The sequence below is a fragment of the Halichoerus grypus genome, chromosome 13 (genome assembly GCF_964656455.1).
Source record: "Halichoerus grypus chromosome 13, mHalGry1.hap1.1, whole genome shotgun sequence".
In the NCBI taxonomy this organism is placed as follows: Eukaryota; Metazoa; Chordata; class Mammalia; order Carnivora; family Phocidae; genus Halichoerus; species Halichoerus grypus.
Genome location: NC_135724.1, coordinates 17,090,488 through 17,105,121, shown reverse-complemented (window position 1 = coordinate 17,105,121; position 14,634 = coordinate 17,090,488). Strand labels below are relative to the sequence as shown.

Genomic DNA, 14,634 nt, shown 5'->3' with positions numbered 1-14,634 from the left:
GGATGATTAGTAGGAATATAAATCATTCAGTTCCATGTCATTTCTCTTTCAAACTTATACTTTACTCATTTCATTTATTAGACTATAAATGAGAGAAAGACATATGCAAGAATATGCACATGACAAATAAAGCCCAGATTATGTTCCTTAGAAATTTGCAGGTTGCAAGCCCTGAATCTGGCAGGTGTAACCCTGAGGAGAGGTGGAGTTGAGGACACAGCACAGCAAACTAGGATTTTCTGATCGGAAGGAGGGGAGTCTGTTCAGGGTTTTCCGTTAAGACCCGGTATGAAGTTACAGGCTCTATATGGTGATGAGAAAGAGCACGGACTCTGGAGCCAGACTACCTGGGTTCACATTCTGGCTGCTGCTTACCAACTCAGTGACCTTGGGCAAGTTTCTTAACCTACAAACAGTTTCTGGCACATAATAGGTGAGCTACACATTAGCTTATTATTCTTTGCAGTCTTGAAGTTCTTCCCAAACTATGGCTGGAGCTCTTCCCCTAGTAAACGTTGAGTCTATTGGCCAGAGATGTGATTGCGGCCAGAGGATGGCCAGTGCTGAAAGGAGACTAACCAGGGATGCCAAAGCTCATGCCAGGGCCATTTTCATGGAACCTTTATGAAAAGTCAGTCGGTGTCCTTGTGTAAACCTATAGAACCTCTAGTTCAGACTTGCCACTCATTGAAATTCCAAGAATGAGACCACATTGAGTTACATGTAGTCTCTTGTTGCTTGCTTGAGCATGGTATTCCATTGGTTAGCCAGGCAGGGAGATGGACTGCTAGTTTCAGATGCCCCGAGATGTATGAGGAAGAGCTTTTAGCAGTAACACATGCTAATAAAATCAAACATTGCACTTCTAGTTACTTAGGCTCCCACTTAGGTTCCCTTTTCCCCAGTATTCCATTCATTCCTTGACCCTGCTCTGGCTACTAAAGACGTATATTGTGAATTTCTTCAGGTTATGTAGGTCTGTTCTTTGGTAGCTAAGTTCGGAGAGAATCCAAAAGTATCCTCACTTTGTTTTTTGTTTTTTGTTTTTTTTTCATTTATGCATATAATCTATTTAAATTGCTTGCAAAAAATTTTGATTTTAAAACTTCTCCGGAGAAGAAATGAGATACTTATCTTGAGAAAATTATTCTGAAATCTTGAGAAATTAAAAACAGTTGTAGGATAAAATCAGAAGCACAACATTTTAACAAACCGTCTGTGTCATTGGTGCGTCCAGGCAGCTTTGCAGCAGGTGTAACGGGTCACAGCGGTGCCAGGCGGTGCCCCAGACCCTGTGGGGGGTGACGGCCTGTGGCCTCTTCCTTCCCCCGAAGACAGAGATGATTGGAGGGGCCCGTCTGTTCTCCTGGGTCTGTGTCACTAAGCTTGTCTGGACTGAAGGAGAAGACTTCTCTTCGCAGACCGGAATGGAGAGCAGACGCGCATCAGTGGTGCGCGGTGCGGGTGACGACACGCTGCACCCGCAGGCAGCCCACTGCCCTAGATGGGACAGCAGCCTGGCCACACCGCCCGCCTTCCGCGGCCACCGCCTCCCCCGTCTCGTGCGTGTGCTCTGTGTCACCGTGAGGTCAGTGCCGTCGCTGTCCATGTTGCTGCTTCGTTAGCAGTAACACTGGCTCCCGAGTGTTCCTGGTGGGCACTGTGGTAAGGACTCGCTGTCCGTGACCTTGCCTGTTCCCTCATTAACACGGTGACCCGGAGAGTCCAGGGGCAGAACGCTTCCAAGAGCGCTGAGCCTTCCGCTCACCTGCGCGGTCCAGCCCCTCGTGCTGCCTCATCCCGACAGCCTGCCCGCCCCAGCTCTTTCTCCTCTGGCGTCTTCCCCTCCGGTCACTTCTTCCGGTGCTCAGCGGACCTCTCTGAAATGCAGCCCCTGCCAGTGATCCCCCCCACCCCCGTACCTTCTCTTCCTTCCCCTGCCACGCTCGCTCCTACGCAGCCTCAGCCCACACCTCTGCCTGCACACCCTTCCCTTGCTGCCCCCATCTGTCCCCCTGGCGAACTCCTCCTTCAGGACCCTGCTGGAGATCAAGTCCTTTCTGATGCTGTGCCTGCCCTTGACCCTTGGCAGACTGAGCCCGTCCCCCAGTGGTGTTCCTGCAGCGTCTGTCCGCCTGTGGCTGTGGTATGCGGCGGCAGCTGGGTCATGTGGTGCCGGCCTCATCGCCCCCCGCCCCCGCCCCCCGAGATGCGGATGGTCCGGATCGAGGTGTGCCTCGAGCCAGAGACACCTGCCGATTTCGTAGACTTAGTGAAAAGAATGTAAAATACTTCAGTAAGACTCTTTATGTCGGTTACACGTTGGAATTTTATTTTGGATGTATTGGGACAACTACACTACATTAGGAGAATTAATTGTTCCTGTTTTACTTTAACTGTGACCATTAGAATTTTTCAAGTTCTAGATGTGGCTCACGTTATATTTCTGTTGAGCAGGGCTGGTTAGTTTCTCTCCATAGGGAACAAGGGCACCTTGTCTCTGGAACCCTTAGGATGTCCCATTCTCTGTGTCTGGTCCCCAGAGTTCTTTCCCAGAGTTTCCACCCCTAGAGTTGATTGGACCTGAAATTCAGATCATCAAGTGCTGCTACTGCAGTAAGCCGCGATTTCTGTGGCCCTACTTTGCCCCGGGCCCTGGAGTCTGCTTATATTTGGAGCAGGGAGAGGACTGAATGTTCCTGAGCCACCTCCACCCACTGAGGAAAGAGGGGACACTGTGCACCTCTCATCCCCTCCTGTGATGACTGGCTACCTGCAGCAGCTGGGAGTCCCTTTGAGCCCCGCACACAAGTGCCTTCTGACAGGTGTTGGGGGTGGGCGGGTCCTGCGCCTGGGTGAAAGCCCATCGGCTCCTGCCTTAGTCTTCCTTCGCCAGCTCCGTGCTCCTTTGCTCTGTTGACCCCTCCCGCTTTGCATTCTGAATTTTGAGCAAAGTGTCCTTTAAAAGAGATAATCTGCACGATCACACATTCCTCCAGCATGATTAAGTTCTGCCCGCTGTCCCGGTGTGATGTTACAGGAGCCTATAAAGGTCCTGTGGGTTTGCTCTGACATCTTGTTGACATGGAAGTCTCGTTTGTTGTAAATAAGACCCAGTGTCTCCAGGACACACCTTGCTCTGTTTCCGTGAATGGGAGGTCTTGTCCCTTAACCCAGAAAACTAAATGGCAGAGGGGCAGACAGTGTGAAAGTCGTATGTGTTTTTATGAAAAAGTATCGGAGTTTTGCTTGGTTCTATGTTCTGGGGCCTGCTCAGTGAGTTTTGGCAAGAGCATGTGCATTCAGAGAGCATTTCATGGTGGCACCTTTTGATTTTTAGTAGAATGTCCCTCGACTGTTTGATGAAGGTAACTTTGGTGACCTGTTTTGAAGCCATTCACCTGGAAAGCCGGAGGCAGCAGGTGGTGAAACGTTGGGTTTTGCAGTACGTGGGGCGGGTGGAGGCCCGACTCCCTCTCCCTGCGTGAGCCCCAGCTGTTCTGTGCGCGTGGCAGAGGCAGATGTGTGGGACAAGTGCAAGGAGAAACAAGCCCGTCGTCCGTCCTTTTGTGCGTGACGACAAAGCCCGCGTCATGCTTTGTTGAGGAATGAGACAGCACCTACCACTAAATGCAAATCGACATTCAGGTGACTCTCCAGACACGAAGCTGTTGAGTTCAGATATTTATAACATTTTGTCTAAAAGCTTCTGTAAAAGGTTCTCACGCCATTCATTATTTAGATCATTCAGAGCACATACTTTCCAAGTCACTCTAAAAATAGAACCCGTTTCCCCCATCAACTGAGTCCCGGTGCGGGAGTGCGGGCCACATGCTTTGGAAGGAAGCGGCAGACAGGGACGTCACGTTTAATGGTTCAGTGGGAGAGCAGAGGGTTTTTTTCTGGCTCAGTGTTAGAGTTGTGATGTGTACCTTAGCTTGTAATAGGCAAAAATCTAGTCGTGCTATATATCTTTACTCCTAAATTCCTTTTCTGTAGCTTGTGTTCTGATTCTTCTCGTCTCTTCCATTTGTCTTGAGAAGTTCTAAATATAACCTTCTTGGAAGTCACTACTTACTAATTTCTAGGATAAAACCCCAGGCAATTGGTAGTACTGGATGGTTTCCACTTAATGTAGTTTGAGAGGCTTTTAAACTTTTGATCGTGATGCAAAAACAAGAAATTTAGATCCTAACTTAGTACACATTCTCTCATGTATGTAACAAACGATTTTCTTGAATCACTACATTCGTGTGAGGCACTAATATTTTCTGTCTCATTCTACTGAACTTTTAAAAAATCCTTCTTGTGAGCGGCCAGTGGGATTGCAACTCCTCTTTAAAACTCCCTGCCCTGGGGCGCCGGGGTGGCTCAGTCTGTTAAGCGTCAGACTCCTGGTTTCAGCTCAAGTCATGATCTCAGGGTCATGAGATCAAGCCCCGCGTCGGGCTCTGCGCTCCGCAGAGAGTCTGCTTGAGATTCTCTCTCTCCCTCTGCTCCTTCCCATTCTCTCTCCCTCTCTCTGGTGAATAAATACATCTGAAAAAAAAAAAAAAACACTGCCCAGCCATACCTGCGTGCACCCCTCACTTGCTTCTGGCTGGATGTGACACGCAGGGTCCTAGCCCTGTTCTCACCATAACCTCTGTGGGACTCCTCACACATCAGTCCTTCGAGGACAGTTCTAACCTAAAGACCAAAAGTCTCTGTTGTTTCTTAAAGTAGATGTGTTCCTTGAGAAACCGAGTCTCATTTATTTTGTGAGGGCAGCTTGCGAGGTGCCCGAGGGCCGTCCTAGGGTTTCACCAGAGCTGTTGTCCTTGTCCCCAGGCTTCAGGTTCCAGTGGCATTCACACTGGTGGCAGCTTACCTCTCCGTGACGATGGCACACACTTGTTCCTTTCCTTCTTATTTAAATGGGAACAGTTATTTTTAAAGGGGGGAGGGGCAGTCTTCAAGAGGGTTAATCATCGCTTAGAGGGCAGGCTCCAGGACAGCGTCTGTTATAGTTACTTCACATTCCCAGTAATGGAATATAGATTTCTGCTTCACCTTATCTGACACATGTCAAGGGCTCCATTTTGCCTTGCCGTTACGTTGGAAAATAATTTGGTGGCTTGTCAGAAGGGAACATTTATAACTGTGTTACTAACCAGCACATTTTCAGCCTCTAGAATAGTACAACAGGTAACTAAGGTTGGGATTGACAGCAGTTACTTACCACTTAAAAATAAGCACAAGAAATGCCAGTGTTCACCGTATGAGCTGAAACCAGTCCGGTTTTTGTAGGCTCTCATGGGTGACATGGTGGTTGATGGAAATAACGGCGTAATAGAAATTACAAAAATTGATTAATGTGTTTTCATAACATTGGTGTAAGATGTCATCCTGTGTCAGCAACGACATCAGGAAGTTGTGGTGGCCTCAGACATTGTTCGGGGCCCAGGGGTGGGCATCCTACCACCGCAGCCTACCCAGGTGTCCTTGAGACGCCCCTGCTTCTCATCTTGGCATAAAGACCCCTAGTAGGCTCTCTGCCCCCCTACTAGCTATCTTCTGGGGAACTGAAGATGTGTTCCAAAATTGGTATGTTGTCAGGACGCCTGGGTGGTTCAGTCGGTTAAGCATCTGCCTTTGGCTCAGGTTATGATCTCAGGGTCCTGGGATCGAGCCCCGCATCAGGCTCCCTGGGAGCCTGCTTCTCCCTCTCCCTCTGCTGCTCCCCCTGCTTGTGCTCTCTCCCTCTCTCTTTCTCTCCGACAAATAAAATATATTTTTTTTAAATTGGTATGTTGTCATTAACCGAAACGCTTTACATTTCCTGAAGTTTCTGTATTTCTGGCAACAGTGGGATGGTTTGAAAACCTAGATCTCACCACACGTTCCATTTGGTGAAATATTCATGTAAGCCAATTTCTTTTGACCATGTGCTGTTCTGTACTTGATCCCTATCCCTATCTTTTTTAAAACCTGGTCTTATTACAGTCACCCTTGATGCAAGCCAGAGAGAGCCTTCGTTTGCTTTATGGGTGAGGTTGCTTCATCTTTGACTGTTCAGTTAACTGGAGTGAGAAAACCTACTAATGTCCAAGTGAAGCTGCTGAGCAAGCGCCCCAGGGATTCAGTTACCTGCTCCGTTTGAGGAAAATAGCAACAGGAGATACCCCACAAGGGCATTTTCATAGGACCCCACCAAGTCTCGTCACACTGCTATCATCAGAATCTCTTCTCATCCACACTGTATTGAGCCGGTGTCCCAGGGAGAAGCCCAGAGCTGGTGCACAGCCATGCTTTCCTGCCAGTTACTGAGCTGTAGGGCAGAGTACTCGTTTAGAGCCCGGACTCTGGAACCAGCCTGCCCAAATAGGAACCTTCAAGAGGTCACACACCTCTCTGGTCTCTAGGTTCCCCATCTGTGAAATGGGCTTCATAATAGTGCCCACCTCCTACAGTTGCTGTGAGGATCAGGTGTGGCCTGATAGGGGTCACTCCTCCAGCCCTTAGTCACAGGTGCCTGGGCCAAGCTACAGGCCCTTGACGGGTTTAGAACCCTAACAACCTCTCCCCAGCAAAACAGCTTGGGCATGTAGGTGTTTTGTGAATTTTTATTAAGATGCACTTAGGTTGATAATTGAGGAGTAGCATTTCAGAGATGGGAGGGCATGGAACTCCTTTAGGTAAACCCATCTTCTGATTTTTGCTTGTGTGTCCTTTTCCTTCATTGCTAGCAGGAGGGGCCGGGGACAAGTGGCGATACCACCACTTACATTAAGTAGACGTCCAACAGTAGTCAACACACTTCTGGTTTTTGATAGTAGAGTTAACTACCATTCCCACTAGCTTTACCATTAAATCAGTCAGATGGAGAGCGGGAAATCCCCCATCTCTTTTGGCTGGCAAGGATGTCTGCATTTTCTGGACCTTCTGCGGACGGCTGCTGTTGTTCAGATCTACAGCATTATCTGGCACCTGTAGCTTTGTGCTAGAGGAGGGTATCTCCATGGTGAGTTGTAGCAGATGTAGCCAAGAAAATAGAAGAAAGGAGATGCCTGTCAGGACGATTGAGGCTAGTCTCGTGCTTCGAGTACACCCGACCAGTGGTAACTGATTTTTCACTACCCTTCGTGCATCGCTTAAGGTAGCTTTCTAGTTAATCAAGTCTCTTTTAACTACACATAAGGCAATCCTGAGCTTGCAGCAAATCATTTCAATGAATCTCATTCGTATTTACCAGGTGCTGCTTTTTAAATGCAAGAAGAGAGGTTTTTCAAGTACATTTAAAAAGTCGTCTCTGTAAATTAGAGAATTCCTCGTTAAACCAGGGAAGAGTGAAAATAAGAGCACAGGATTTGGGGTTAGGAGGTCTGGGTTCTCCCTTGGGCTTTTCCTCAGGCTAGCTATGGGACAGGTCGGATTACCCCTAAAGAACTTCCGAGCCTTTAGGCATTTGAATGTGGTGGAAGCAGCTACATGTTTTATATAAGGGTAACAGACTTAGACCCTGGGGTCACCTAAATGTCAGAAGCTCTGACACAGGGACCCCTGCAGCAGGACATAGAGGCAGACCTGTCGGACGCCCCGTGGTCCAGGCCAGCGACCCCAGAACCTGAGTTATGACTTCCCAGGTGACTCCCAGAGTCCGAAAGGGGGCTTGTGAGCTCCTCCAAATGAATCTTATCTAGGTCTCTCAAGTCAGAAAGATGTATGCTGTGTGGTAGGACAGAGACGGGAAGAAGTATGATGTGTCCAGAAATTAACCAGCAAAGTAATCCATGAACTTGGATTCCAAAGTATTGTACTTACACGATTGAAAGCTTGAGGCCTTTTTTTTTTTTTGAGAAGTAATTTCTAAGATTTATTAATCACTAGATTATTACACTTTCCCTGGACTCTCAGCTCTCAAGAAGCTTTTTACAGCACTTAATAAATATTAGAGTGTTCCCAACATTTCATTACTGTCTTCTCTGTAAATTGGGCCACCTGTGACCCCAAACCTTCTGTGGTCCTGAGTGTCCCTTCCCTTACTGATCACATGCTCCCCAATTCCAAGAGTTGATTTGTTTCCTTTCGAGCGGGTAGCAGATGCCCTGCAGGGGTTCAGGCAGCTAAAGATCTGGTGTACAAGGCCTCGGGCTCACGGGTCTCCCAGGCAGTGGCTGTCTGCCAGGCATCGCGGCCTCTGCCTTCTACCCAGCCCCGCTGCACTCCAGTGTCAGGCCCTGACCATGGTCTCTGTTTGTTCAATTTTTTTTAATTGAAGTACAGTTGACATACAATGTTACCTTGGTTTCAGGTGTGTGACATAGTGATTGCACAAGTCTGTACATCTTGCTGTGCTCACAAGTGTAGCTGCCATCTGTCACCATACAACACTATTAGAGTACCCTGGACTTCATGCTCTTTCATCCCTGACTTATCACAGGAACATTTTATTAAAGAAACATACTAAACATTTTTAAGAATGCTGACACTCAGTGCAGAGATGGGGACATTAACTCTTTGCTGTCTTCTCAACAGACACGGGACGACTTCCTGGGACAGGTGGACATACCCCTCAGTCATCTCCCGGTAAGGACCGTTATCTGCTTTATGGGGCGTGCTGTGAGCAGTGCTTTCTAATTGTTTCCGGTTGGGTGTATTTCAGAGCATATTTCCTCAAGGCAATGGAGCAGGCGGAAACGAAGAGCATGTGCTCTGGCCCTGTCCCTTTCTAGAAAGTGGTCCTTTCAGGGGGACGGGAGAGAGCTTAATTGTAAAAATCAGGTGTATCTAAATCATCCACGTATGCTTGTGTGCATCACCAGCCTCTTTCTCTTCTGGTCTTCCCTTTGTCACATCATATAAAACAGCTCCTTTCTCTGTCAAAACCTCCTTCTCGGCACTGGAATGTCTTTCAAAAATTCATCCTTTGGGTCCGATCAGATACTTGTTCCCTTCGTCTAGAATGACACGGGTGTTTCTTTTGGGCTACATCCATATAAGCTAGTGCTTCCCGGATTTGGGTGTATGGCTTTTCTCAGGCAGCCTGGAGACAAAAGATGCTGTCTGTTCTGAGTGAACTTGTCAGCTGGAAACACCCACTCCAGCTTTAGAAATTATACCGAGCTGGCATCTTCCCCTCTGCTCACACGAGCAGCAGAGCCGCTGGGACTTCCGCCCAGGAACCGAGGCCGGAGGTGTGCTCTGCGCACGCCAGAGGAGCTGCAGGTAGAAGGGGGGACACGGGAGCTGGAAGCCGTGGTGAAAGGCGGATCAGCTTGTATTTCAGCTTCGGTTTTTCAGATTCTCGCATCCCCCCTCCTGGCCCTTCTCCCTCTGGGCATCACAAAGTGACTCAGGTAGCTCCTAAGAGAGGAGAAGTCCAATGTGTCTACCTTTCAAGGGCCTTTTGTTAATTTTTTTAATGCTTTGTATGAGCAAATAGCATAAACAGTCTATAAACTAAAATGACTTAAACCAGCTAGGGGGGAGTCTGCCGCTGTGTTGAAGTCGTGGCTCTTACCGTATGTTAAATACCAAGAAAAGACTGTGTCTTACCCAGGACGCTCTGAAGATGTGTTGTGAAGGCAGGAGATAGCAAGCAATTTATTCTTATTTACTCAGGGGCGCTATTAAGGAAGAAGAGTTTCAAGCACATTTCCTTCCAAAAAATTGGAAGCACAACTGATACCGTTAAAATATTTTTGTTTCTGTATAAAAACCCAAAGCTCCAAGGAACTGGCAGAGGGTGGCTGTGCGTACGTGAGACCGACTCCATAAGCCATCAGAAGCCCAGTTATCCTCTCAGAGTTGTGCTGAGAGGACATGGAAGTCTCAGTGTTGGCGAGGAAAGACTCTCCATGTCTCCATTCTACATCAGTTGGTCTTCTGTGTCTGCTCTTCAGGTCGAAGCTGTAATCTCACATTTTGAGGCAGTGTGGGTTGGCCAGTTCTTTCGTGGGTATCCTTCACCACCCTTTTCCCTAACATAAAAACTGACTCTCGGTCAAGGCAAATTATGTACTAATAGTCTCTCAGAGGTGTAGGTGGAATCTGTTAAGCAACCTGCTCCGACAGTCCCTGGTTTGAGTGAGTGAGGGCAAATTGGTTTTGAAAGGTTGGGTGGGGCTCCCAGAGAACAGAATAGCGTTCCTCGTCAGAGACCAAATCAGTAGAGGGAATGGTTTAGCTTGGGCTTTGGGTGGAGGCAAGAGTGAGCTTTCAAAGAAGTGGTGCCAGGACAGAAGCCTGGAATCAAAACCAGCCAACGAAAGAAAGGAGCCAGTGAATGCCTGGAGGGAACTGAGAACCTCTCTGTGACCTGAGCTGGGTGCTTGAAGGAGCCGCCCTGTTTTGCATCTGCCCAGCCAAGAGCTTACATTGGAGTGCAGTAATCTCCATACTTACAATGGACTAGCTTTGTGGGGCCAACTGCAGTCCGGGAAATGGACCACAGAGGAAGCAGAAGGAGAGGAACGAAGGTGCATTCATCACCTTTCAAGTGATGGTAAGACCCAACTAGCATACTCTGAATGGATGCAGCTTTTGGGCTCAGGATTTGAGGTGCTGTCATGTGTACGGTTGATCGTACGTGAAGGGTGCTCATGGGAAAATTACACAGTGTCCTTATATTTTGAAGAACACAAGTGTGGGTGTAAGAAATGGATGTCAGCATTTGAATGTATTTTGCGGACTCAATAATAGTCACTCTTTTCTTGAGAGCTACATGACTATTGTCGAGGCAGGTTTTATGTGGCTTAGTCAATATTTGTCAACATCATCAAATTTTAGATAAAAGAAATTAGGAAAATTGTCTCCTTAGCAATGAGAGAAGATAGGGAGAGCAGTAATGTGGTGGTAAATTTGCCATTGCCGACCTAGGTGAGCCTTTTCAGGGTTGAAGGCATCTGATGGGGGGGGGGGGTGATTATTAATTAATTTTTATGCAGCCTCATTATCTGATAGAGCATGGCCGATGGACATGATTCTGGTCTCCGAGGAGGAGTCCAGGCAAGCAGCTTCCTCCCTCATGCAGCCCGGCATCGTCACTCATTACTGTAGCCACATGGGGTGGCTGAGCATTTGAAATGTGGCCCATATGACTGAGGAGCTGAATTTATCATTTTATTTCATGTTAATTAATGAAAATTAAATTTTTTGAAAATTCTCATGTGGCAGATGGCACCATATTGGATGGTACTTGTGAGGGTGAGACCAAGTTCCCTGGCTTAGGTAAAATAATGTGTGATTCTGGATTCCCTTTTCCTCAGATAATAATTCTAGCTATTAGAGGGATTCCCAAACCCCCACCAGCTTTACTTAGTGATTTTTCATTTGGTTTTTTTTTTCCCCTTACCTGAGGCTATTTCTTTTTAGTTCTACAGGTCTGATATACCAAGAACATTTAATTTAGGTAGTAATAAAAAGCCCAGATGTTTGAAATCATAGAAATTAAAAAGAAGTATTTTTTATTATTTTTTGAAATCTGTATTAGCAAAATACCTAATTGCATTTGCCTCCATGTTGCAGTCTATATCTAGATAGGTATATATCCACTTACTTATTTTAAGGCATTTTAAACCAAGAATGAGGCTTTATCTTATTGCCACAAGATACCACAAACTTTTATTCCTTTAAAAAAAAAATCCTCTCTGTCTTGATTCTGGTCTAAGAAGTTGCCTTAATTTGCACGAAGCCCTTTTCTAAATCAGGAGCTTTATGGAGAAGATCCAAGACAGCAGAACTAAACTCAGTGTAATCTCGTGATTGTTAAGAAATTATTTTTGATGATTTAAATCCTATTTTGTGTTTTGTGTATGTTTGAAAACTAAGTATCTTAGACCTAGTAATTGATGCTTGCTGAAGAACCTTCTTCTCTTGCTGAAATTCTGGAGGCATATTGGCTCGATGCCAGGGGATAGGGGTGTTTGTCATGTAAAACCTTGCTTTTAGGATCTTAGGAGTGGCTTGCCTAAGCTGCCCTTACTTGGCAGCTATAAATCGACTGACCCCCAGGAAGACTGGAGGGTCGGAGCGACCCTTCCACCGGTGCACAGTGCAAAGTCACAAGCGTCTTGGCATCTTGGACCCGGTGCACAAGGGTCCTCCTTGGCCCCCTGCCCAGCGTTGGGTCCCTGGAGTACTTACGGGCCCTTCTGCACCCTGTGGGTCATTGCGAGGGGCTGAGTTGACGTTCTGCCAGGGTGAGAAGTGAAGGAGGCACTCGGGAGAGGTAGGGCAGCAAGGTGTACCCCGCAGGTCAGAGTCACCACCTCAGTGGCCAGAGGAGGCCAGTGTCAGCTCCGTCATTGTCCCCTAAACAGGAAAGAGTAAGGATGGGTCGTGTGAAAGGAAATAATCTTCTTGTTCCCGTTCTGATGATGGATCCCTCCGTGCTTTATACTCCTCAAATGCTTCCAGAGGAAAGCAAGTAATTTTAGACTTGTGATTGACTTTCATCTTTCCTCAGCCCTCAGAATCCGTTCTCCCAGTTTTATTCTGGAAGAAAACATGGAAAGGAAACAGGACATGGGAGCTCAGAACAGGAGGGACCTCTCTTTCCTTTGCTCCCATTCCAGATGAGCCACTCATCTTTCATACTTCTTGTCCGGTTTATTTATTTTTGAGGGCAGGAGCGAGGAAAAGGAGAGGGGGAACAGGGGGAGAGTAAATAAGGTTGGTGGTCCGACCTTTTATGCAGATCCGAGAATGAAGAAAACATCAGTTCATATTCACGGAAGTCTCCAGAGGTCAGGCTTTAAAAGATCTCTCCAGAATTGTTGACTCAGACCTGGGAGATGAGCGAGTCGCCTTGGTAACGTTAATAAGCCAGTCATCCTTTCTGGGCCTGTGTCACCCGTAAAAGGAGGGCGTGTGCAGAGATGACCCCCCGTGTCCACCCCGCTCTGTCCACACCACGGCTCCGCGGCTCGCTGAGCAGAGGCACGGATGACCAAGAGGACACGCGTGTCACCTGGGAGACTCGGGCAGCAGGGCTCGCAGGAGGCGTGCAGAGCAGGCGAGACTCTTAGGAAGGTAGTCCTTCCCGCTACAGCCTGACACCTGTACCCCAGCCGAGACAGAGCTGCTCTGTTGTTGTTGTTGTTGTTGTTTCCTTGCCGTGGGGGCACCAGCGGTAAACTCAGCTTAACTCGGCTGCGATAGCTGATTTCTCGTAAACTACCATTTTTACATGTGTTTGTGAATTGCGGTGCTGTGGTGGTTAAAAAGTTCATGACTTTTATGTTCAAGGTTTATGACTTCAAGTTTTATGGCTTGTCTTTACTAATTATTTAGAGGCAAACCAACTCCGAGACTTGTCCTAACAACAGGGGACGTTTTCTGGCAGGCGTTTGCCTGTCACACATCTGCAGTCCTCGACGCCTCCTTCCGTTGTGTCTGCCCTGCCCTTTGAGCCCCCAGCCCGCCCACCCCATTCAGCTCCAAAATCTCTGTATCCATGGGAAACACACTGCGGTGGAGAGAGCTATTTTAAGAACATTGGTTTCTCCTATTTTAGTCAAGTGCTACTCAAGGCAGTCAGGGTAGCTTTTGAATTTCAGTTTCCCCAGAGTGAAGCATTTTCAGGGTGGTGGGGTTGTTTTGGGTACCTTAGCTGTACTTAAAGGTAACTCAGATAATGAGCACCCCTTTTCTATGTATGGCTGATAGCAGCGTAACGGTTCCCTCTCCTATGTATAGAATTCAGTGTCCTAGAGCTTAGAGGGACTTCAGACACCATTTGTCTACTCCCTGCATTTTACGGATGAGGATACCTGGGCCCAGACAGGGAGGTGACTTGCCCAGTGATCAGTAGATTGGCAGCAGTGCTGGGCCAGACCATGCGTCTCCAGCATTGGTCTGTGATGTAGTCAAGGGTCTGGTTCGGGGGTAGAAGGGGACCTAGTCTAAGGCTTGGGTGCTTTTGGTGGTTGCATCCAGGTTTGGTGTCTAGGGGCCCGGTAAGTCTGTCTGCTTCCATTTGCCCACAGAGCTGTTCATCTCACTGTATGTGACAGTGATTGTAGTTCTGCTGAAAGCAGCTCCCCTTTTTAAGATGGAAGTGCTGTGTATCCGAAAGATTTTCTGGGGAACCTTCAGTGCCCCAGAACAGGAGGCAGCGTGTCCACGTCGGCCAGTAATGCGGTCAGCATCAGTCTGCGTGAGGTGGCTTTCTACCAGTGCTGTCCTGGGACTCTCCCCTGGGCTTTTCCCCAGCAAACAGGATCAAGTAGGACCCTGGATAATGCCAAGAAGAGTCCTGTCACTCTCTACAAGATCACCATCTTGTTCACATGCAAGAACATCCATGGAGGTGAATTTTCATTTTTTAATGCTCTGCCCTTTATTGGAGAGCATGGAGGTGACATTACTCACAGGTGACATGAGAATGAGAATTAGCTGAAGATGATAAATGGCCAACGTGTGTGAGGTGTGCCAGGGACCCTTGCAAGGACTTCGTCTATACCCACTCAGGTGATTGGCTTATTCCTCACAACAGCTCTGAGATCCTTTTACAGCCCCACTTTTTAGATGAGCACACTGAGGCACAGAGAGGTGAGGGGCTTGCCCTTGGCCACATGCTCTGCCAATAGCCAAGCCAGGACACAGACCTAGAAGGCCTGCCTCTTGATCTGCGTGGTGTTGGTCATGTAA

The 14,634-nt window shown here is 47.7% G+C and overlaps 1 protein-coding gene across 9 annotated transcripts in view; it reads left to right on the top strand.

Annotated features, from left to right (window-relative positions):
* The window catches only part of NEDD4L (NEDD4 like E3 ubiquitin protein ligase), a 332,582-nt gene that overhangs the window by 245,295 nt on the left and 72,653 nt on the right, over window positions 1–14,634 (top strand). For all 9 annotated transcript variants that reach the window (XM_078060261.1, XM_078060259.1, XM_078060260.1 and 6 more), the window contains one exon: window positions 8,518–8,568. In XM_078060261.1, the coding sequence (XP_077916387.1) occupies window positions 8,518–8,568 (51 nt within the window). The remainder of the gene's footprint in view (window positions 1–8,517; window positions 8,569–14,634) is intronic.